The following is a 24,045-nucleotide window of genomic DNA, read 5'->3' as shown; positions in this document are numbered from 1 at the left end:
ATAGGTCGCTCGGGAATAGGGAGGCACCAAGATTATCAGAATATAACTTCAATGTAGTCGTTGCAAGCATCGTGTCGGCCATATGGCACATCAAAGACACCAAGTAGCCCTGACATTGCAGTCTAACCCAGCCTAGAGAGATCTTAACTTGATGTGTAAGTACCACGTCACCCACGGTCACAGGACCAAAGATTGTCGACAGCTAAGAGAAGAAGTTGCTCGACTGTTCAACAAGGGGCACCTCCGAGAATTCCTAAGTGAACAAGCCAAAAACCACTTCAGAAACAGGGACGCCAACAAACAGGTCGAACAAGAGAAGCCTTAGCACGTGATCAACATGATTATTGGGGGAGTTGAAGTCCCCCAAGGGCTAATGATAAAATGCACTAAAGTATCTATTACGAGGGAAAAATGCACTCGGGATTACGTTCCGGAGGGAGCCATTTTGTTAAGCTACAAAGATGCCGAGGGCATCGTACAGCCTTACAATGATGCACTGGTAATATTTGTACTTATTAATAAATCTCGAGTTAAACGTGTGTTGATTGACCCAGGTAGATTGGCCAACATCATCATATCAAAGGTAGTAGAACAATTGGGGTTACATGATCAAATTGTGCCGGCAGTCCGGGTATTGAATGGATTCAACATGGCATGTGAGACCACGAAAGGAGAGATAACTTTGATGGTAAACACCACTGGAACAATCCAAGAAACGAAGTTCTATGTGATCGAAGAGAACATGAGGTACAACGCTGGAAGGCCATGGGTCCCAACATGAGGGCAGTACCCTCCACCTTGCACCAGGCGCTAAAATTTTCCATACCAGGGCGAGCGTGAAAGGGTAAGTGTAAACACTTAGGTACCAATCCAGATGAGTGATGATGTCTTTGTTGGGCCCGGGGACGACCACCTCCTTGCCCTCCCAGTTATAGTCTACCCAAACTGTAGGTAGTGTCTCCTCAGTAACGGAGGCCTCCATGCTCTCTTGCCTCAGTCCTATTGACTGGAGGCCTTCTCGATGTTGAAGTCATTCTCGATAGAGCAGCCCCCATGTACGAAGCTCTTCAAGGGAGGCTCTTGGACCACCTTAGGAATGGCCACCTCGGCGTCTATGGATGGGTTGAAAGATGAAGGGTCGGTTTGCTGGGGCACAGATTTGGAAGTTTTTTCCATTGGGTCCTGGAAAATATGAAGGTTTGAAGAAAAAATATGAAGATTTGAAGATGGGATGAAGATATGATGGTCTATGTTGAAGATTCAAAGAGAATGTATGACGATTGAGGATGAAGGTATGAAGATCTAAGGAGAAATGTATGAAGATTTGAAGGAGTCAAAGGTAAGTAAAGAATTTGAGGATAAATCAAGGAGCTCTAGAATCGGAAAGCGGAGAAGTGAAAAAAGGGTCAGAGCTTTTATAGAGGAAGGACAATTAATGCGTGATGTTTCACAATTGAGGACAGTCAACCTGCGGCTGACAAGTGTCCGAAGTGAGAATGACGTGACTGATGGGACGTTTCGTTAACCCGTCATCTCAGTTGTAACGTACAAAGGAAGGAATCGGGGTTCATTTATCGCTTCCCATCGTTTCGATAAATCTATCCTCCGAAAAACGAGGGGACTATCTGTGTACGGGTAAAATTGAGGGCAATGTCTACCTTGATTCCTCGATGAGAGGACGATGGGGGAGCACATATCCGCGAGATTGTAATCGAGGCCAGAGACCCATCGTATCGAGACCCATGAAGAGTGAACGATATATCCGGCATTGGATACAGTAAAGCGACACCCCCCCCCCCGACCGAGTATAACTCTTAGACCTCGGGAGACACGATGGACGGTTATGCATGACTGATAGGGGGTCGTAATACTCACCCTCAACCGGATACTACGGCGCGAATCTCGTTCACTAACGATTATGGATCAATAATTACCTAGGAAAAAAAGATTTTTACCTTTTTTAGACTTGTACTATGACTAAAATTCTCCTACTATATAAAGGGGAAGTTTTTCTTTGATCTGACATACTGTAACATGCAATTCAAAGTAATAAACGTTTACTTTTGTCTTCTATCTACTGTTAAAGATATTACTCACTTGTTCTATTCTTCATTCACGACTAGGCTTGAATCAAGGGTCCAATCGAGGACGAGATCGTTGTTCAATCTAAGATCAGGTTTGGCCATAACATTGCGATTAGTTGGACCGTCTATTTCATCTTTAATTCATTTGTCTGTTATTCTTAATTATTCGTATTGAATTAAATCACGTATCCTTTAATCGCGTACAAATTTACCTGTTATCCAATTTTGAGGTCAACACTACCATAATCTTCATTTGTTTGCGTAAATGGAAAAACCAATAATAGTCCCAATAGTACTTGGAAAAATTTGAGTTTTTATCAAAACAACATTGTTATGGTTCCCTACATTTTATATCATGCAATTGTGTAACACCTAATTAAGTATCAATAATTCGAGAAAGGAAATCAACTACAATTTGTATGAGATGTAAAAACAAGGTCCCTCTTTCCTCAGCTGGTCCAGCATCATCTTGTTTGGTTGTCACTTGTGATTGAAAGAGGGAAGCTAGACCGAAGGAGGTCAAGATGTTTTTGTGAGCAAATTGCTTACCCTTGTGTAGCAGCTTTGTAGCTTTTCTTAATAATAATTATATAAAAAAAAAAAAGATAGCAAAATTAAGCAAATTCCTCTACTGAAAGATGTTGGCTTAGAGGGTATTTTTTAAGAGGGTATTTGAGTTAGCTTAAAAGTTGATCAAACAGACTTTTAAGTACCCTTTAGGATAGGACGAAGTAGGAAAGCATTATAAAATATATTAAAATTTTCAAATTCCTCCACTCAATTTGTCAAGGAAAGCTGACACCATGAGTAGCTAACAAAACATTCTTACAAAGATAGTTAAAAAGTCACAATGTGAATCGAAGTGACATGAGTATATTCACATTAATCTGTTGGCTACTACTATATAAACAGATATTCCGACTTTTTTTGGAAAATAAAAAATTCCTATTACAAGGGGAAGGGAAGAGATAGTGAGCATCGAACTCACCCCTATTTTGTAGAACACCCTCAATCGATACCACTAAACTATACATCTTGCGGCTGATATTACAACTTATATGTTGACCCAAAAAATAGCAAAAGGAAGAGGAAAGGGAATCTTACAGGAATGTATAAAAAAAGACATTGTTTACCTTCAAAATCGAATAACAATTAAATTTGTAAGTGGTTATAAGGATACGCAGATTAATTTGATATAAAATGATAAATTGAATTAGAATGAACACGCAAAGATATAGTAACTTCAAACTACACGAGCAGAATGATCCATCCTAGCCTTAGTGTAACGTTCACCCTCGATCGGGATCGCAATGGCCATCACTCGGATAACAATTAAATTTGTAAGTGGTTTTAAGGATACGCAGATTAATTTGATATAAAATGATAAATTGAATTAGAATGAACACGCAAAGATATAGTAACTTCAAACCACACGAGCAGAATGATCCATCCTAGCCTTAGTGTAACGTTTACCCTCGATCGGGCTCGCAATGGCCATCACTGATGAACAAGAAAAAGAGCTAATAACAGAGAAAGTAATAATATATTGCTTTGGAATGTGTGTTACAATGTGTTTCATGAATTATCAGACCCCCTTTATATAATAGGGGAGTCCTACTCTAGGTACAACTCTATAAAAGGTAAAAATCCTCTAATTAACTGATTGTTGGTTCTTCATCGATATGTGCAGATATCCCCACTGTGATATCCAGCTAGTCACGGATATTACGGCCTTCGGTTGATCGTGCTTGATTACCCGACAATGTTCTTCGAAGTCGTTCAAGGTTAGGACCGATCCCGAACCATGACCCCGATATTCTCGAAGGCGGGCGTCATGTCCTCGGATTCTGACTTGATGAGACTTTTGCCTCGATTTCGGTCCCTTGTCATCATATCTTGAGCTTGGCTTATTTTGTCGAAGACCGAGGCGTACCATGAGTCCGATTTTACCCGTATACAAATAGTCCCCTCGTTTCTAGGAGAGAAAATGACGAGAAACGATATGAGCTCCTGATTCCTACTTCGACACATTGCGATAGAAACGACAAAACACTTGAATTGTCTTGTCAGTTATGTCATAATAGTATTAAATGCATGTCAGTTGCCGGTCCTCTGTCCCTGGATGCGAAATGCCGCTGAAATCCTATAAATACCCCTTCCTTTGTCCATTTTTCACTTTACACCAAATCTTCTACCTTCGTACCTTCAGGATTTCAATATTTTCTAGCATTTTTACCTCCGTTACTCAAGTTTCTTCAGTACTTTGCAAAACCTTTTACTCATCATCTACTCAAGGCAACAAGTCTGATCCTTCAACTTTCAATCTTTCTCCATCTTTTCCAAGATTTTTCTTCTATAACAATGGCAAAAACCTCAAAATTTGTTCCTAAGAAGAATGTTCCTTCTTCCTCGCGACCGACCACTGAGGTCGAGGAGACCGTCCCTGATACGGTTGTTGATGAGTCGGCGAAAGAGCCCCCTTGAATATGTTCATTCCCGGTGGATGTTCGATCACTAACGACTTCAAGGTTGAGAAGCCTTTTTCTGTACGGGGTCGGTCTGAGGAGGCCTCGAGATACATCTGCTCAATTACAGAAGAGGTCCTCCCTATGGTCCGAAAAGACTGCAATTGGGCCGACAAAGACAGTGTGATCCCTGACTCCGAAGAGGCCAACACCACCCATATCGAGGGATATCTAAGTGTTTACACTTATCCTTTTACATTGGACCCGGCGGACCCGGTCATCTTAGACTTCTGCAGGAGGTATAATGTATGCCTTGGCCAAATTCTTCCATCACTGTGGAGGATCGTGATCCTCCTCCGATTCCTAGTGAAAAACTCAATGGGTGCTTGTTCACCATCGATCATTTACTCCGCTTATACAGTCCCTGAATCTTCCGGGAGGGGAGGGATGATAAAGCTAGTACATCAGGCCAGCAAAGCCCCATTCTCGAGTATCGACAAGGACCGGGATCGGTGTTGGAAAGGACGTTTTGTTTGGGTGAGGACCGCCGACCTGGTACCTGTCGAGTGGAGGCCGTTCCCCGAAAGGTGGAACGTATCACGTAAGTACTCATCTTAAGCATCGATTTTATGCCTTATCCCTTTTCTTATCAGCGTTTGTTATCTTGTAGCCCTTGCTCGAGTTCTAAATGCTATCCGTCAGCTCAAGGAGTGGGTCAAGGGCATTGTGTCACAGATGACCTACTCCGAGCGCTCATGGCGCAAACTTTCAAAAAGTCGTTGGGAGGCCCGTTCCCATGGTAAGGTTCCTTTCCCGAACAAGTCGTATTAAACTTTTTCTTCTAACATCGCAACCTTACCTCCTTTATTTTTTTTGTAGGTTTGCCTAAGAATGTCGAGCTTAGGCCTCTGGTCGGGGATGGGGACTTTCATGTTGAGTCTCCTTCTCCGGGGCAGGCTGGAGAGAGGAAAAGGAGGAGGGCTTCAAGTTCCCCCAGCTTGGAGAAAAAGAAACCAAGGAGAAGGCTGGTGCGCAAGCTAAGGAAAACACCAACTCCCGAGCACCAACTTTGAACTTACTTTATCAACTTAGGGACGATTCCGAGGGGGAAGAGCTTTTTTTGGCCTGAGAATCATCGCCCCTCGAAGATCAAGGGGCCATTAAACAAGAGAACCATGAGTCCAATATTCCTCAAGCTAGGGGGTTCGATGAGGAGGCCGAGGCTCAAACTTCTCGGGATGCCCGTAGTTCCCTGAAGGAGGCACTTGGCATGATAGACATTACCGAGTCACTCCCGTTCACCGAGTCTATGTTCAACAAGGCCCAAATGGTGAAAAAATGACCCAATAAGGGGGTCCACGGAGCAGACGATCACCCTCCGCTGCTTTTTTAATGGTATGGACTCCACCGCCATGGAAGACGTCATAGGGTTAGGTGACTTAGAGGTACCGACAAAAAGTTTGTCCTTGGAGGCAGGTGGGCCTAACTCATGCCTGAGACTGGTCAACCGGTTCCCCGTACCGAGCGCGGATCCTGATCGGAAGTGATCAATTATCATCACTATTTTAGAGGATGCCCGAATTCTCTCTGCCCCTGTCGGGATAGCTAGTTACCTCCGGTGCCTGGTAACTGAAGAAGACCAGATAAAAATGAATGAGGTTGACGCACCATGCTTGTTCAACGAAGCGCAATAGGCTCTGAATCGGGCAAGGTGCTTGTTATCTCATTTTACCTTTGGACTCAGTCTCTGAGGGTCCTAATGCTTTATCCTTTATTTATCTTGCAGGCCTCAGTGCTTCACCACGAGACCTTCCTCCGATATCGGGATGAGCTGAGCCAACTCGAGGCTGAAGTCAAAGAGCTTGTTGAGAAGAGAGACATGTATAAGCTTCTCAGCGAGTAACGTGAAGGAGAAGTCAAGAGCATTCGAGCTGATTTGGACGCATCTCAGCAAGAACATGCCGACCTGGTGGAACATGTAAAAATCTTTGAAGTTAGTGATGACGAGCTAGACACGGTGACTAACGATCAGAACCCGCAGGTCCACCAGAAGATAGATCGGATCGACCAACTCCAAGCCGAGATGGATGTAATCAAGGTCAAGGTCGAACAGTGGAAGGGAAAGATGGATTGCTTGGCCTTGGAAAAGGAGACTACCCAAGCACAATTAGCCTCGGAAAAGGCTCAACTTCGAGAGATGAGGGAGAAAGCTGAGGCCTGGTCCCCAAAAATCAAGGACCTCTAATCTCAATTGGACTCAGCTGTTGCCGATCGGGATACCCTCACCAAGGAACTTAAAGCAGCCAAGTCAGTGGTTAAAATAACCAGGGTCGATGCCGATGAGATGGTGGCCCGGTACAAAGCTGATGTTGAGGTAGCCCAGGACCGCCTGAAAGACATTGTTGAATATGTGAAGTGGCAGTCCCGAAGAGAGGCCCTCGAGGAGGTTCACGCTTGGGGTTTTGATTTATCGGTGGAGATCGAAAATGCTAAGGGGCTTGAGGCCGAGGCCAAAAAGTTGGCATATCCCAAGGATGAAGAAGACTCCGAGGGTTTTGGTGGATCCGGGGGCAAAGAGGACCACGATTGTCCTAATGACAAGGCGGGCTCCGGCGAGGACTAGGCTACTTAGGTGCTTTGTAGATATTTTTGTATTTTCGTATTTATTGTTGAGGTCGTTTGGACTTTGTAAAGATCTTTTAATATATATACAAGGCTTCTTTCCTTCGACAAATTTCAAGTTTTTTTTTGCTTTTTACGATTGCAAAATTTTTGAATGCCTTAGTGCATAATAAGTAGGTTTTGTTCGGAGGTTAGAACAAGGATCGTTCTCGATATTATTTTGCTCGAGATACATGGGGGCTCGGTATGACCGGAAGCCTTCCCGGAAGTATTTATTTAGAAGTTTTTAGATTATAATTTTGCCGAAGGTGGCCTTTGAACCGATTTAGAAATTTTAAAGGCCTTATGTTTTGGTTACAGGTATCGGACGTTTCCGAGCCATTCTAGGATAGTTATATCCTTTTAAGTTCGGATGTTGCCTGATAGGCTTGTTACCCCGAGTCATCCGGGCTTGCCTAGGACAACGATCCTCGAATATGGATGACCGTAGCCTTTAAAGTTCGTGCATTGCCCAATAGGTTTTGTGCCATTGGGATTTGATAGCCTAGATCGCTCGAACTTGTCTTGGACGACAGTCCCCGAGTGAGGGTGATCCCTTGGATCTGGATAGAAGTGGCCCTTGCGCTCGGTGTCTTTTAGGGAACAGAATGTAGTAATGTTTTTAGAGACAAAATATTTATTTGCAAGGTAGAACCTTTCTTTCATTTATGTGCGCAATATACAAGGTTACAAACGTGTACAAGCTTTGTGTTATGGCTTGGGTGGTCTATGTAAGCACGGTTCATTTGACCGTTTGACCCTTACAGTAAATCCTATCCACCGAGCCTAAACTGTTCAAGCACAAAGTTTCTTCTCTTGCTAAAATCATTATCCGAGGGTGATGATTCCTAGTATTCGAGTCTGATCATAGAGAGAACTCGGATATTGTTGATGTGATCCTCGACTACAGTTCATGGCCGGTATTCAATTCTAATTTAGCACGATCCATTGTTACCTCGTTAAAAACCTTATCAGAAAACCCATTTAGGACAAAATCGGTTCAAGGGAAAAAGAGTGCAACGCGCGCTTTCAGGCCTAAAAGTTGCATCATTTCTTGAATGTTACCTGCAAATGTTAGTTCAATATGTAAAGAAAGGAAATGAATGGGGTCGTACCTCAGCAGTAGTATCATTTCAGGTGAGTTACATTCCAGTTGTTCGATAAAAGCTCACCGTTCATCGCTCCGAGTTTGTACGATCCTTTTCTAGTGATCTCGATAATTTGATATAGACCTTCCCAATTTGATCCCAACTTCCCTAGGGTGATATAGACTCCGCTTGCCCGTTCCCACTAGGGTGATAGGGTGTCGATAGGATCCTTTTGATCTTATGGTCTTCGAAAAACTTGCTCACTCTGCTGCTGATGAACTGCTTCCCATTTTCACACTCGATCTCGGCTAGCATTTTGAACTGGCATATTATGTGGTCCCAGATGAAATCAATAACTTCCTTCTCCCTGACTTTCTCAAATGCCTGGGTTTCCACCCATTTAGAAAAATTGTCAGCCACAAATAATGTAAATTAAGCCTTACTGGGTGCCCATGGAAGGGTGATGACGATATCCATCCCCTATTTCATGAACGGCCAATGTGACAAGACCGAATGGAGCAGCTCCCCAGGCTGATGAATTATCGGAGCGTGCCTATGACATCTGTCACATTTTCGTACAAACTCTTTTGCGTCCTTTTCCACGTCGCTCCAGTAATAGACGACTTTGATTATTTTTCGAACTAATGATTCTGAGCCCGAATGATTTTCACAGGTGTCTTTTTGGACTTCCCTCAGAACATACTCGGTATCTCTCGTTCCTAGACATATTGCGAGTGGGCCATAGAACTTTCTCCTGAATAAGGTATCGTCTTCATTCATGCTAAACCGGGCCGCCTTTGTACGTAGAACCCTCGATTCTTTAGGATCCAAGGGCAGTTTTTCGGTCTTCAGATACTCTAGATATTTGTTTCTCTAGTCCTAGGTTAGGCTTGCTGAGCTTATATCGGCGTGACCTTCTTCCACTACCGATCTCATGAGTTGTACGAGCGTCCTCGAGTTGAACTCATCATCATCGATCGACAATCCCAAGTTAGCAAGAGCATTGGCCTTACTGTTTTGATCCGAGGTACATGTTGTAGAGTCCACTCCTTGCACCGGTGTGAGCTACTTGCAGTTTATCTAGGTATCTTTGCATTCGCTCTTCTCTAACTTCTAATGTCCCAATAACTTGGTTCACTATAAGGAACGAGTCGCACTTAGCTTCGATCACTTCTGCCCCCAAGCTTTTAGCCAGTTCGACACCTGCAATCATGGTCTCATACTCGGCCTCATTGTTAGTCAATTTTACAGTCTTAATATATTGTCTAACTATGTTATCTATCGGTGGCTTCAATACGATGCCAAGTCCGAACCCTTTTGCGTTCCAGGCACCATCCGTAAGGAGGGTCCAAATTCCCGTAGAAGTCCCCAAGTTCAACAACAACTCTCTTTTGACCTCGGATATTAGGTTCGGTGTAAAGTCGGTGGCAAAGTCTACTAAAATTTGAGATTTGATGGCGGTATGGGGTCGATATTCGATATCGTACCCGCTGATTTCCACGGCCTATTTGGCTAGTCATCCCAAGAGCTCGAGTTTATGCACTATGTTCCTCAATGGGTAAGTAGTTACAACACATATGAGGTGGCATTGAAAGTATGGTTTTAGCTTCCTAGAGGCACTTAGCAAAGCGAGCGCCAATATTTCTAGGTGAGGATACCTAGTTTCGTCCTCGCCTAGAGTCCTGCTAACATAATAGATTGGATATTATGTACCTTTCTCTTCCCGAATCATAACTCAGATACCACTAACTCGGATACCGCTAAGTACAGGTAACTGTTCGTATGCCTTCAGAGTATGAAGCAAAGGTGGGATCAAGAGATACCGCTCGAGTTCCTCCAAGGCTTGTTGGCACTTCAGGGTCTATGAGAAGTTATTCTTCTTCTTCAACAATGAGAAGAACCGATAGCTCTTGTCGGAGGACCTCGAGATGAATCGACCCAAGGCGGCTATGCACCCGGTTAGCCTTTGAACAACCTTGACATTGTCCACAATAGTGATGTCTTTGATGTCCTTGATCTTATCGGGATTAATTTCGATTTCCTCGGTTGGACAGCATGAATCCAAGAAATTTCCCGACCCCGACCCCGAATGCGCATTTCTCCAGGTTCAGCTTCATATTGTATTTCTTCAATATCTTAAAGGTTTCCTGCAAATGTTTCAAATGGTCCTCTGCTCGCATGGACTTAACTAACATATCATCAATGTAAACCTCCATTGAATTTCCTATTTATTCTTCGAACATCCAATTTACTAGGCATTGGTAAGTGGCACCGGCATTTTTTTATTCCGAATGGCATTAAGTTATAGCAGTAGGTGTCGTATTTAGTGATGAATGACATTTTTACTGATCGTCTAGGTCCATCCGAATTTGGTTGTACCTAGAATAGGCGTTGAGAAAATTGAGGATCTTATGATCGGCCATCGCATCGATCATGAGATCGATGTTGGGCAAAGGGAAAGAGTCCTTGGGACAGGACTTATTCAAATCTTTATAGTCTACACATATTCTTAATTTATTCCCTTTTTTAGGGACTACCACTATGTTTGCTAACCAATCAGGGTACTTAACTTCCCGAGTAAACCCTATTTTAAGGAGTTTAGATACCTCATATTTAATGAATTCATGTTTGACTTCGGACTGAGGTCTCCTTTTCTGTTTGACTGGATGAAACTTTGGGTCTAGGATCAGCTTGTAGGTGGCTATTTCCGGGGAATCCCTATCATATCAAGGTGGGACCAAGCGGAACAATCTATGTTAGTTATAAGGAATTTAATGAGTTTTTTCCTGAGCTCGGGACTTAACCCTGTGCCCAGGTATACCTTACAATCAGGCAAATACTCGATCAATATGACCGCTCCAGTTTTTCGATCGTCGATTTGGTAGCATCAGAGTCATTGAGGGGCTATAAAAGACTTGGGAACCCCGTAGTCATCGTCTTCACCCATCCCCTACTTATACGATTGGTTCGAGGCCGGTGTTGGTAATTGCTATTTGGCTTCTTCCTTGACGACTGAACCCAGGCCTCTTGTTGTTGAAAGTGTGGATATCGGGGTCACCTCTTCGACCGCGAACATTTCCTTTGCGGACGGTTTTTCTTTGTAGATTGTTCTAATCCCTCATGGCATTGGGAATTTCAACACTTGGTGCAAAGTCGAGGGTACTGCCCTCATATTGTGGATCCACGGTCTCCCAAACAGAGCATTGTACCTTATATCTCCTTCGATCACATAGAACTTGGTTTCTCGAATGGTTACAGTGGCATTCACTGGTAATGTTATCTCCCCTTTAGTGGTCTCACATGCAATGTTGAGTCCATTTAGAACTCGGACTGCATGCACGATTTGATCTGTAGACTGAGCTGTTCCACGACCCTCGATCTGATGATGTTGACCGAGCTACCTGGTTCAATTAACACACGCTAAACTTGAGATTTATATATGAGTATAGATATTACCAGTGCATTGTTGTGGTACTACACAATGCCTTCAGCGTCCTCGTAATTGAAAGACAAGGTTCCCTCTGGCACGTAGTCTCGATTCCATTTTTCCCTTGTGATGGATACTTTGTTGCACTTTAGCATCATCCCCTAGGGAACGTCGACCCCATCAATGATCATCTTAATAACGTGCTGAGGTTCCTCCTGCTCGATTTGTTTATTAGAATCTCTATTCTTGAAATGATTCTTGGCTCGATCGCTTAAGAACTCTTGGAGATGTCCTTTGTTGAGTAGCCAGGCTACTTCCTCTCTTAATTGTCAACACCCTCTATTTTGTGGCCGTTAGTGCCATGATATTTGCACATTAGGTTAGGATCCCTTTGGGCTGGATCGGACTGTAGAGGTCGAGGCCATTTGGTATCTTTGATGCGTCCGATGGCTGATACAATAGCGGCGGCATCTATGTTAAATTTGTTCTCTAATAACCTTGGAGCTTCCTTAGGCTCGATGTGCTTGTCGAAACTATTTTTGCTCATGAGTCCCCGATTGTTTTGACCTCGATCCCTCATCTTTTCACTTCCCACAGGGTTTCGCCCGAACTCATTACCTATTTGGTCTCCATTGTATGGTTGATACTAACCCTGTTTGATCTTGGTTCACGATCAACGTCTCTCTTGACTTTGTCGACGGCTCTGACAGGATAAATGGACCCGGAAGGGGCCCCAAGATAATCATCTTCGACCCTGATTTTTGGTTGATATAGGTTATGTACGTCGGCCCAAGTAATAGCTGGATATTCTACCATGTTTTGTTCAACTATTGTGAAGCCAACGAGCTCCGAACATTGAGTCCTTAGTTGAAGGCCTGAACTCAATCATCCTCGACCAGAGGCAGGTCCATCCGTTCCATTTGAAACCGGGACATGAATTCTTTGAGTATCTCACTATCCCTATGTTTCGCTTTGAAAAGTTCTGAATTCCTGGTCTCGACCTTGATAGCTCCAGCATGTGCTTTTACGAAAGAATCTGCAAGCATAACAAACGAGTCAATAGAATTAGGAGGTAGGTTGTGATACCATATCATAACTCCCTTTGATAGAGTTTCCCCGAACTTTTTCAACATGACAGACTCGATCTCATCATCCTCCAAGTTGTTCCCTTTGATGGCGCACGTGTAAGAGGCCATATGCTCATTTGGGTCGGTTGTTCCGTTGTACTTAGGAATCTCAGACATGCGGAACTTCTTAGGGGTCGGCTTCGGAGCTGCACTCGGAGGAAAATATTTTTAGACAAACTTCTTGGAATCCAGGCCTTTTAATATCGGCGGCGCTCGTGGGATTTGGTTGACCCTAGAATTATAGGTTTCCACCTTTTTGTCATTGGCTTCGATTTTATTCTCTCCAGATTCTACCCATTTTGTCAGCTCCTCGAGCATCTTTATGATCTCACAGTTGTTCCCCAATTCATTTTCATCCGGCCTCTCCGTGACTAGTTCATTTTTGTGGGTTACTTCCCGGGATGGCTCGGGCTCAATTCTACTCAGCGTGCGGCTTTGTATCTGCAACTAGGCTATCACTACTTGTTGGGCCTGTAACATCTCAAAGATCATCCGCAAGTTAATACCATCACCTTCACCGATGTATGTATTTTGGGCAGTCGATCGAACTTTCGTGCGGATGCTGTTCTCAAGATCGGTAGGTAAATGTGCGTTGATGGCCACATGTGAGCTAGCGTCGATCGGGTTCGTGGTGGGAACTCCGTTGAGATCGACGGGGGGCACCTCATTACCGGGTGTTACATTGTTATTCTTCATCGATACGTGCCGAGATTCCCGCCGTGATATCTGGCCGGTCACGGATATTACGATCTTCTGTTGGCCGTGCTTGATTGCCCGACAATGTTCTTCGAAATCGTTCAAGGCTAGGACCGATCCAAACCATGACCCCAATATTCTCGAGAGTTGGCGTCATGCCCCCGGATTCTGACTCGATGAGACCTTTTCCTCGATTTCGGTCCCTTGTCATCATGTCTTGAGCTTGGCTTATTTTGTTGGAGACCGGGTGTACCATGAGCCCGGTTTTACCCGTATACAGACACAATTTACTAGTAACTAGTCATTTTAATCATGTTATCAAAAATAGCCAAAAAAATTATCAATGGCATACAACATTCAAAAAACATAGGCAAAAGAAGATTTTTTTTCAATAGGTATTGTTGCGATGCGTTGAAAACACTTAGATGATGCAATATACAAATTTTGATGAAGTTTAAAGGTGAGTTGGACTAGTTTTGAGTCAAAAAATCATTACCAATGATATACAATATTAAAAAAATTAGGCAAAAAAAAATTCAATGGGTATGGTTGAGATTCGTTGAAAACATATAGATAAGGTAATATATAAAATTTAAGCAAGATTGGAGGTGATTTGGACTGGTCTGATATCAAAATTCGTAGTTAAAATCGAGTTTATAAATTGACCAAATTTTATAGTATTAGTTTACTCATGAGCGAACATAGCTAGTAATTTCGTAAAAAGAAAAAATAAGGAGCAAAACACAAGACTCTCAAAACTAGTAAAATTATCATAGTTGCCTAAGGTAAGCTGCTAACTTGCTTGGTACAAAATTCTTGGTAGGATGAAAGCCTGAAAGCCCGTGTTCCTACAATCCTGCTTAGATTTCACTTCTATCTACATCAACAATTTCACTCCTTATCTATATCAATAACATCACCATGTGCTTAGGCGTTTGGTTTTCCTAAATAACACTTGTTTCAAATAACTACGAATCAGATTTAAAGTTTATGTGTTTTACAACAATCTTAAATTAATATCAAATAATAAATAAGTTTATAGTCAAATATTTATAATACATATTCAATTCACATGGACCCCGGTATATGTATATGTTGTAGATCCACATCTGTCCCTAATTCCAATCAAGCTAAAGAACTATTAGGCCATGCCAAATGGATTTCAAAAATTTATACCAGGATAATTAACCAAGATCATCCAATTTAATTTTTAATATAATAGCCCAAGTCTAAATCGTTTGGTCATAAAATTTTCATTTTTCACTTGAAGATGAGTTTTGAATTTTTTTTTTAAAATTTGAAAAATTCCAAAAAATGTTTTTCAAATTTTTCACTCACAAAAATTCAAAAACAACCCAAAATTATATTAATATACAAACACAACTCTAATTTGTATATACCATTTTCACTTTTATTTTTTGGAATTTTACAATTTTTATGTCCAAACGCCTACTAAATATGACTAGACTTATTTACTGTGCCATCAAAGTAAAAATTAGTGTGAGTTACCGCAAGAAGCTGAGTGACGTGCAAAAAGAAAGCTGCGTTGTTTGAGGGTACACATGATGATGATGATATATAATGTGTGGGTGTCAAGTATATATATAAGCAAAGGTCATCCAAGCCTATAGCTTTGGTTTCTCTTTCAGTGAGACACCTCATCATCTTTTCCTTCGGTTTCCACCTTTATATTTGTATTTATACTCAACTATCCTATTTTTTAGCATAATTATTCGTCATAATATTAATTCTTCAAGAAAAATATCCCAATCAAATCACCTATTTTCCTGCTTTATCCAAACAAGCAGATTAATTATCATCTTTTGATCTGATACCCACTTGGTTACTTGTGAATTTGATCAGAATTGTATAGATAATTTCACATGGGTTTTGAGAAATCTTTGACGCTCTTTCTCATGTAATAATTTTTCTTCTTCTTAATTTTGATGATCAAAATGTATTCAGACTTTCAGAGTTACCCATATGATTATTAACGTATCTATCGGTTTGGATTATGAATTAGGATCATCTGATGATCTTTAGACCTTTGGCACACAAAAGATCAAAACTTTATTATGTCAATTGATTTAGAATTTTGATGTTAAGTGATTGATCATCAGTTTTGATTTAGAATTTCTTTGTGGGGTTTCTGAAGGATTGTGTATTTTGGTATTCTTCACGTTACAGTTACCTTTGGCTTTCTTGTACACTCTGTCTCTGTTGCTTGTTGCTCTAAATTACTCTACCTATTGGCTTTAATTGTTTAAATTCAAGTCTCTGTTGTCATATGCTTTTCTTTGCTTGAGTTATATGTTTGTTTTATCTGTTGACCAATCTTTATATCCTTTTCTTTGCCCTTTTGTGTAGGTCTAAGGCTTGAAATTTTGTGATCAGTTTCTAATTTAAGGTAAAAGTGCTTGACAATAAGATTCTTGCATTTGTACTTGCTAATTATGGAAACTTTTCTATATATTTTATGGAATTTAGCTCTGAGTGTAATATGTATGTCCTTTTTGGTTTTTGCTATAGTGATTTAGAAATCCTCCCATTGCCTAATTTGGGCACTGCAGAATTTTAGCAGTGCCCATGGACGCCTCAATGAGTGGAACCTCGAGTGTTCAATACCATAACATTGCTGAACAACCAATTACTACTATTGTAACCACCCCCGCGTCAACGTTTCAAAGACAAGTGCGGCACTGCTTTGGGAATGCGACTCCTGGCGAATTCCCATTGTCAGCCAATCCGTCTATCGTTCTTCATGTACTTACTGGATGTAATTTGGATCCACAAGACCTTGCAACTCTAGAGGCAAGTGTTTATTTACTAGGTGTTGTACAAAATTAAATCATTATTTGGCTTAGAATTGATGGTGCTGCTGATTTCCTTTATAATATGTATTGCAGGCTACCTGCTCCTTCTTTTGGCTTCCTGCAAACTTTGCACCCGATAATGAGCTCTCCTTAGCAGAGCTGGCAGCTCTTGATATGTGCCGAAAGAGAGCTATATTTAAGCCAATGACTCAGGAGCAACGTCAAGATCTAAAGCAAAGATGTGGCGGCTCCTGGAAGCTTGTTCTAAGATTTCTTCTAGCCGGGGAAGCATGTTCTAGGCGGGAAAAATCACACGCTGTAGCTGGCCCCGGTCATAGTATTGCCGTGAGTTCAAAAGGAGTTGCCTACTCATTTGGGTCTAACAGCTCAGGGCAGCTTGGAAATGGAACTACAGAAGAGGAATGGCGGCCTCATCCGATTAGGTTTGCTAATTTTCTTTATCAATATGAAGCTGTAAAGCAAGTGAGTTGAGAAATGCAGGGAGTTCTAATAGAGCATTTTATTTTCTAGATCGCTTCATGGTATTCGCGTTATTCAGGCCGCTGTCGGGGCTGGCAGGACTATGCTGATTAGTGACGCCGGGAGGGTGTATGCTTTTGGCAAAGACTCGTTCGGCGAAGCTGAGTATGGCGTCCAAGGAAATAAAGTAGTAACTACTCCCCAGCTTGTAGAATCTTTAAAAGACATCTTTGTTGTACAAGCTGCGATTGGAAATTTCTTCACTGCCGTATTATCAAGAGAAGGAAGGGTTTATACATTCTCCTGGGGGAATGAAACTAAACTTGGTCATCAAACTGAGCCAGCTGATACGGAACCCCGTGCATTATTAGGCGCATTAGAGAATATTCCAGTCGTGCAAATTGCAGCAGGATATTGCTACCTTCTTGCTCTGGCTTGTCAACCTAGTGGCATGTAAGCTCCCTCTTCATCTTTTAGAAAGACTGTTTCATTGGCTTGAGATAAGTCACAAATGTACTATTAATAAATGATTCTCAGAATTTTCTTTGACATCTTCTTTTGGCTCAACATCAGGTCTGTGTATTCTGTTGGTTGTGGATTGGGTGGAAAGCTTGGTCATGGAGCGCGAACTGATGAAAAGGTCCCGAGGTTAATTGAACAATTTCAGACGTTGAATCTTCAACCTGCAGTTGTTGCGGCTGGGGCTTGGCATGCTGCAGTTGTTGGGAAAGATGGAAGGGTCTGTACATGGGGTTGGGGCCGTTACGGGTGCTTGGGTCACGGTAATGAAGATTGTGAGTCAGCACCTAAAGTGGTGGAAGCACTAAACAATGTGAAGGCTGTTTATGTTGCCACAGGGGATTATACGACCTTTGTGGTTTCTGATGAAGGAAATGTTTATTCATTTGGTTGTGGAGAATCATCTAGTCTAGGACATAATACTGCTGTAGCTGAAGAACAGGTTTGGCTTTCTCATAACTTTGGTTTCTCTTTTCCTTTCCCTATTGAATATTTTTCTTGTGCTCGAGTGTATAAGATTTGGATTGACTAGTATTATGAAACCATTCAATATCTTGTATTGACATATGAACATCGATCCTTTTGGATATCAAGTCCAAATGTTAAAAAATGTCCTTAACATTGAGTTCTTCTAACTCTTCGTTTACAAAATGATCGTTCCGAATTTCAGGGTATCAGGCACTCAAATGTTTTATTCCCTGAGGTTGTAACATCATTGAAGCAGCTGAATGAAAGAGTGGTGCAGATAAGTCTCACTAATTCAATATACTGGAATGCCCATACGTTTGCATTGACAGAATCTGGTAAGCTTTATGCATTTGGCGCGGGCGATAAAGGACAGCTAGGTGTGGAGCTCAGTGCCAACCAAACTGAAAGGGCAATCCCGGAGCGGGTTGACATTGATCTCGGTTAAACATAGATTATTCATGCTCTTTCACATTATCTATACATTAGTAGTTTATCATTCTCATTAACACCTCATCATGCTCTATATCTGATGTTTGCATTTCCATTCTGTAAATAGAAACAAATGATTGTGAAGAAACTTAGGTTTTTAGGATCTGCACAAGTTAACCTCCTAAGAATTTGTTGGCTCTTAGCCACAAGCAGTAAATAGTTGATACATTCGTTAAGGTTGATTTTACAAGTACTTGTTTGCTCTGCAGTCTGCTCCTTTTAAATTTTCATTTTATGTTCTTCTGCTAGTGTAACAAACATAAATACTATGGTGGACCTGGGGCAGGTCTTGTGGGTTCAACTGAACTCATTGCTTTCGGCTCGAACTATGTGTATACGTATGCGAAAATAGTTCAAAATGTGTACATATAATATGAGCACAATCATTCTCAACGCACTGACTTGAGATTGTCTTTGCATAAATACACACTATGATCCCTAGGGTTATGCTATAGAAGCGTCGCCGTTGTATTTGAGGGTTGAGGGGTTGGGTTGGAATGTAAGAGGAATTTTGTGAATTCATTTAGGGCTGGTTTGGTACGAGGTATAAGGATAATTAATCCCAAACTAAATTTGAGATGAGGTTATCTCATGTTTGGTTGGGATAAAATTGCGGTATAACTAATTCCGGGATTGTAGTGTTATTTTTATTCCTATTCCGGGATTTTAGTGTTATTTTTATTTATGTGTGAGGGTGGGTAACAATTCCGGGATAATTTATCCTGGAATAATTTGTTTCCCAACCAAACTGACTCCTTAGTGATTTAGTTAGACAGGGATATAACCAATTGAAGCTTCTATACCCTCTATTTCATTGAGGCTTTTAGTAATACATATGAAATTTACTGCATTTTTTTAATCTTGTGAACTTGCTTTGTAACGGTTGTCCTCTTTGGATTTTTATTTTTGTTTGGTTTATTTATTGGTAATGTAACTTGGAGAATATGAAATAAGTTATAGCATGCTTGCGACTTTAGAGTTTAGACCAGCAACGTTGGTGTTGATTAACAGGTTTAGTTACGTTGTTATTCATCATTGCAATTGATGAATATTAGTCGGATAAGAAATAACGTGCTATGATGTCTATTCTACTAGCTTTTCTCTTTGTATGTCTAAGAGATATGCCAGTGCTTTCAAATTTGCTCGTTAAACATTCATATTTGTGTGTGGATGCAGAATATCATTACACGTATTACTAATTTGTGTGGACTATACTATTCGTATTTGTGTTGGTGGGTGGTAATATGTTCGATAAATACTTCAGGTGTACACAAGTTAGTTTGAACAATATAGTTTTAAAAAAAAATGCATATATAATGCACGAGAAGATGAAAGAGGCCGTATTCGCCAATGGTATTGGGAATATTTTCCTTAAGTAAAATATAAAACATTACACCCTCAAAGTTTGACAAATTGATAAACCACTGAAGGAGATTGATTCGACTTAAAAGCCCAAAAGGAGAGTGCCTGTATTGATAGTGGGCTAGAATCCAAAACCATAGCAATTGTAGTTGTTTTCTTTTTATTTTTTAAATGGTGGACTTTTAGATCGGTCTAAAAATTCTTTTTGAGCGAACTGAAAATCTTATGAGAAAACTTTACATCACAATGGTGAGTAGATATATGCATAATCTTGGGAAAAAGCATTGGGACACCGTTAAATGCATCCTTCGTTACTTGAAGGATATTTCTAATATTGGCTTAGTATTTGATGTTGGTAAGCTTGCATCTAACGATGTTGTTGGCCACATCGACTCTGATTATGGTGGTGATATTGATCGTCGTAGATCTCGTTCTGGTTATATATTTACTCTTTGTGGTGATTATATTTCTTGGAGAGTTGTCCTTCGGTCTACTTTACGATTGGAAGCAGAGTACGTTGCCTTTTCAGAGTGTGTGCAGTAGGCTAATTGGTTGTGCGATCTTGTTATTGAGCTTGGTGTTGTACAAGGTGTTATCGTTGTATTTTGTGATAGCCAAAGTGTTATTCACTTGACCAAAAATGATATGTATCTTTCAAAGACTAAGCACATTGATGTCAAGAACCGCTACATCAAAGATGCAATTGCTGCCGGGGAAATTGTGATGAACAAAATTCACAATTCAGAGAATCCTGCTGATACGTTGACTAAAAGTCTCTTCCTACTAGCAAGTTCTAACATTATTTAGACTTGGTTGACATTCTTGGTGCTTGATTGCCCTTCAAGGCTTTTATGGCGATGCTTGATGGATTTTGGTCCAAGGTGGAGACTGTTGGGCTTATGTTCCAAAATCTCGTGTGGGCTTTATGTTTTTTGGAGAGTTTTATTTTAGGTATATATATAGAGAAATTTTCGTAAAGTACTATCTTTTAGTGGTAATTAGCTATCTATAGATATCATTTGCTATATTACGGATTGTAGATACGTTTTATGTTGTTATAAGATGTATTAGATGCATTTAAGCTAATGTATTCATGAATACAATAGCAAAAATAGGCGTGAATAAGGGAAGTTCAGCTACTCAGTTGTTATATTCGAGTGTATTCAACTGTATTCATGGCGTGAAACATGGGATTACAACTGGACAGATTATTGTATTCGACTGTATTCACGGCGTGAAATAGGGGATTACACTGTTTTTAAATGGAAAGTGAATCAATTAATATAATAGACTCCTAATATAACTCAACAAACTCAATTCTAACACACAATTTTTGTATTTTCAGTTATAAAAAAGATTCTCAACCGAAAAATATCCCAAAAATATAGCAATCTTCAGAAAAATTATATAATACATATGAATACATAAATTATATTAATTTAAAAAAAACATATGAATACATTTATGGCATATAACAAGACAGTGAATACAATGAAATACATAGAATACATGGGGATACATTGAAATACAATGAAAAAAAGATAGTGACTACAAAGAAATACAACGAGATACATTGAATTGCAATGAAAAAAAAGACAATGAATACAATGAAATACATGAAAATACATTAAAATATATTAACAGAAAATCAAGTTGCTCAGCCCCAAACTCCGTCGTCTTTGTTCAAGAATAAACCCTAATTTCCGGCGAATCCGCCGTCGAGCAAAAACCCTCAACTCTTTCAAATTGCCCAGCGCCAAACTTCGTCGTCTTTGTTCAAGAACAATCCTAATGTTGTCTCATCAAGAGGGCCGCGATTCTGACTCAAAACTCTCAAAATTTGGAGCACACTTGGTCTTGAAGATCTTTGCCCCTGCTGCTTCGTTCCCGGTGGTGCCTCTGCGAAAGATGCCATTTTTTGAATTTGGGGCTTTTTCTGATTTTCTGATAGTAGAAAGCAAGAAGAAGGAGAAAGCTTATAGGTTTTTGGTGGCGTACAAGGAAGAAAAAGAGGAGAAGAAAGCGGCAAAAATCTAAAAGAATAAGAGAGAAAAATAATATAAAGAGTATTTTATGGCTTAAGGATAGGAGATAATCATAAATAGATATTTGGCTATTAAAATTAAAAGGTAGCTGTGAAATATAACTTTTCAAAAGGGTATTTATTTAAAATAAATAAGGTATTAACCTTTGCTATAGAAAGTAAAAATTCCATATAGATATAATTTTCATAGGATTCAAAACTTTGTGAGAGAGATTATTGAGAGCCTGTAATTTTCTTCATCCCCGTTGTGCCGTTGTTGCCCCTTGGGGATTTTTTTTTATACTTTTCATATATTGAATTCGTTAGGCTCGTCACTACCTATGATTTTCTCCCGTTTTAGGTTTTCACGTTAAATTTGTGTGCCATCTTTTATTATTTTTATATTGTCCTTCTCTTTTTCTCAATTGAATTTGTTCTTGGATGCTTCCGCTTCACACTTTAATCCCTAACATGTACAAATAAGTTGTATGTATTATATATGTCAGGTGTATATTATTAGTATGTTCAATGTATCACTAGACATATAGTGACACACAACAACATAAAAAATATATACAAACGATATACAAAAATAGATCATATAATGGTATGCAAATTGTATAAAATTTGTATGAAAGTAGTATGAATCCCTGATTGTATACAAATTCATTTTTTAAAAAAAATAAAAATCAAGATACTTTTGACAACTTAAAAATCAAAATAAACCGATAAATAACTTCTTAACTTAGTATATATACGAAAAAATTCTGTCTATAATACTACCCTTTTTGTTAGACTATTCTATAAATAATACTCCGTCTATTTAAATTTATGTGACGTAATTTAACTTTTGAAAATGGTTTAACAAAAAATAAGAACTTTTGAAACTTTTGGTCTTAAAGCTTAAAGGGTAAAGGCTTTATAGGGAGATATAATATATGCAGTTATAAAAGCTTCTTATTAAGAATAAATAGGTAAAATAAAAAGTTTAAAAGTTAAATCATTTCCTAATATAAATATGTCATTCTTTTTTATTAAGAAAGGTGTATTACGTTAATTGAAATAGAGTACTAATTATATTCTTTTTCTAAACCAACCCTTTCCACATCTAATATCAATACCATGAATTTATTAGGCTTTTCAGAGAGAAGGATTTTGCCCTTACAACAAACTTGTCGTAAATCCTTTATGCCTGTTGAAATATATCTAAAAGATTTGGGATGTGGTTGGCTTAAATGTTTTGAAAAATATTTTCCTTATGAACTCAGTTTCCTCCAATTGAAGGAAAATATTTTCCTTACCAAGAAAACCCCTGCCCCCCTCCCCCTCCCAATTTTTTTTTTTTTATCTTCAATTTTAGTTTTTTCATCTTTCGGTCTACAAGTTCGAAATTTTACAAGTTCCAAAATTATGAGTTTGAAGGTTTATGTGTTTGGAAGTTTACGGGTTAAGAAATTATAAAGTTTACGGGTTTTGAAAGTTTATAAAATTTGTGGGTTCGGAATGTTGTTGGTTCGAAAGTTTATGGATTCATGTTTGTTGTGTCTAAATTATTTATGAATACTCTTGAGAAGTTATCTTCCTTAATTTACGTACCAAACACCGAAAAATGAATAAGATTATTATTTATTTTCCAAAAAAAAAAATTTCTTGAAAAACATTTTCCGTTATACCAAACACACCCTTGGATTTTTCAGTAATTTTGAGGCCGACACTTGAAACATAGTGTATTATAATCTTAAATCCTACTGTGTCCATCAAAGCGGATCCTGAGCTATAACTTTTACTTTATCACAATGTTTCGTTTTTGGTTCAAATATTACGCATAAGTCTTTCTTCCTTTTCACAATGTTTGGTTAAATTGCACACTAATAAACAGAAAGGCTCATATAATAAGCATGAATTAATTAATTTCAAATATTTAAGAATTACAGTATTAGTTTGACTCCTCAAATATTAATAGTGTAACATAAAATAAAAGAAAGATAGTACAGTATTAGTTTTTCTAATAACGGGTACTTTTCCTACTTCCCAGATAATTAAGTTGTAAAAATATGAAACTGGCCAAAAAGATTCCGTTTGACTTTTGATGAGACAAGAAAAGAGTAATTCAACGTGAAAGTATGATTTCATCCATTTCATTAATATAATATTGATGGTAATTGACTGATAATTTAAAATTTGAATAGCTAAATGAATTTGAAATCCTAAAAGTTGTGAAAATTGTATAAACGTTGTGTCACAAAGTAGAAAGAGTATAACATAAATTGAAAATGAAAAAGTTGGACACAATGAGCATTTCCCCCCTAAATATTGCATACTGAACATTGATGGAGCAGAAAG

At 39.5% G+C, this 24,045-nt stretch overlaps 1 protein-coding gene across 1 annotated transcript; it reads left to right on the top strand.

Annotated features, from left to right (window-relative positions):
- Positions 1-15,273: 15,273 nt before the first annotated feature.
- On the top strand, positions 15,274-18,525 carry LOC104220487 (ultraviolet-B receptor UVR8). Its single transcript, XM_009771365.2, has 7 exons — positions 15,274-15,466; positions 15,916-15,955; positions 16,078-16,359; positions 16,455-16,804; positions 16,893-17,294; positions 17,415-17,802; positions 18,031-18,525. The coding sequence occupies exons 3-7, from the start codon at positions 16,135-16,137 to the stop codon at positions 18,271-18,273; spliced, it is 1,608 nt and encodes a 535-aa protein (XP_009769667.1). The 5' UTR covers positions 15,274-15,466; positions 15,916-15,955; positions 16,078-16,134; the 3' UTR covers positions 18,274-18,525.
- The last annotated feature ends 5,520 nt before the right edge of the window (positions 18,526-24,045 follow it).

Source organism: Nicotiana sylvestris, chromosome 12 (assembly GCF_000393655.2).
Source record: "Nicotiana sylvestris chromosome 12, ASM39365v2, whole genome shotgun sequence".
NCBI classification, from domain to species: domain Eukaryota; kingdom Viridiplantae; phylum Streptophyta; class Magnoliopsida; order Solanales; family Solanaceae; genus Nicotiana; species Nicotiana sylvestris.
The sequence above is the reverse complement of the archived record's forward strand: the minus strand, read 5'-3'. Positions and strand labels throughout refer to the sequence as shown.

Coding starts and splice junctions, on each gene's coding strand:
- LOC104220487 (XM_009771365.2), top strand. CDS start 16,135: ATGGACGCCTCAATGAGTGGAACCTCGAGTGTTCAATACCATAACATT. Junction 16,805..16,892: donor TGGCGGCCTCATCCGATTAG/GTTTGCTAATTT, acceptor TTTATTTTCTAG/ATCGCTTCATGGTATTCGCG. Junction 17,803..18,030: donor CTGCTGTAGCTGAAGAACAG/GTTTGGCTTTCT, acceptor TCCGAATTTCAG/GGTATCAGGCACTCAAATGT.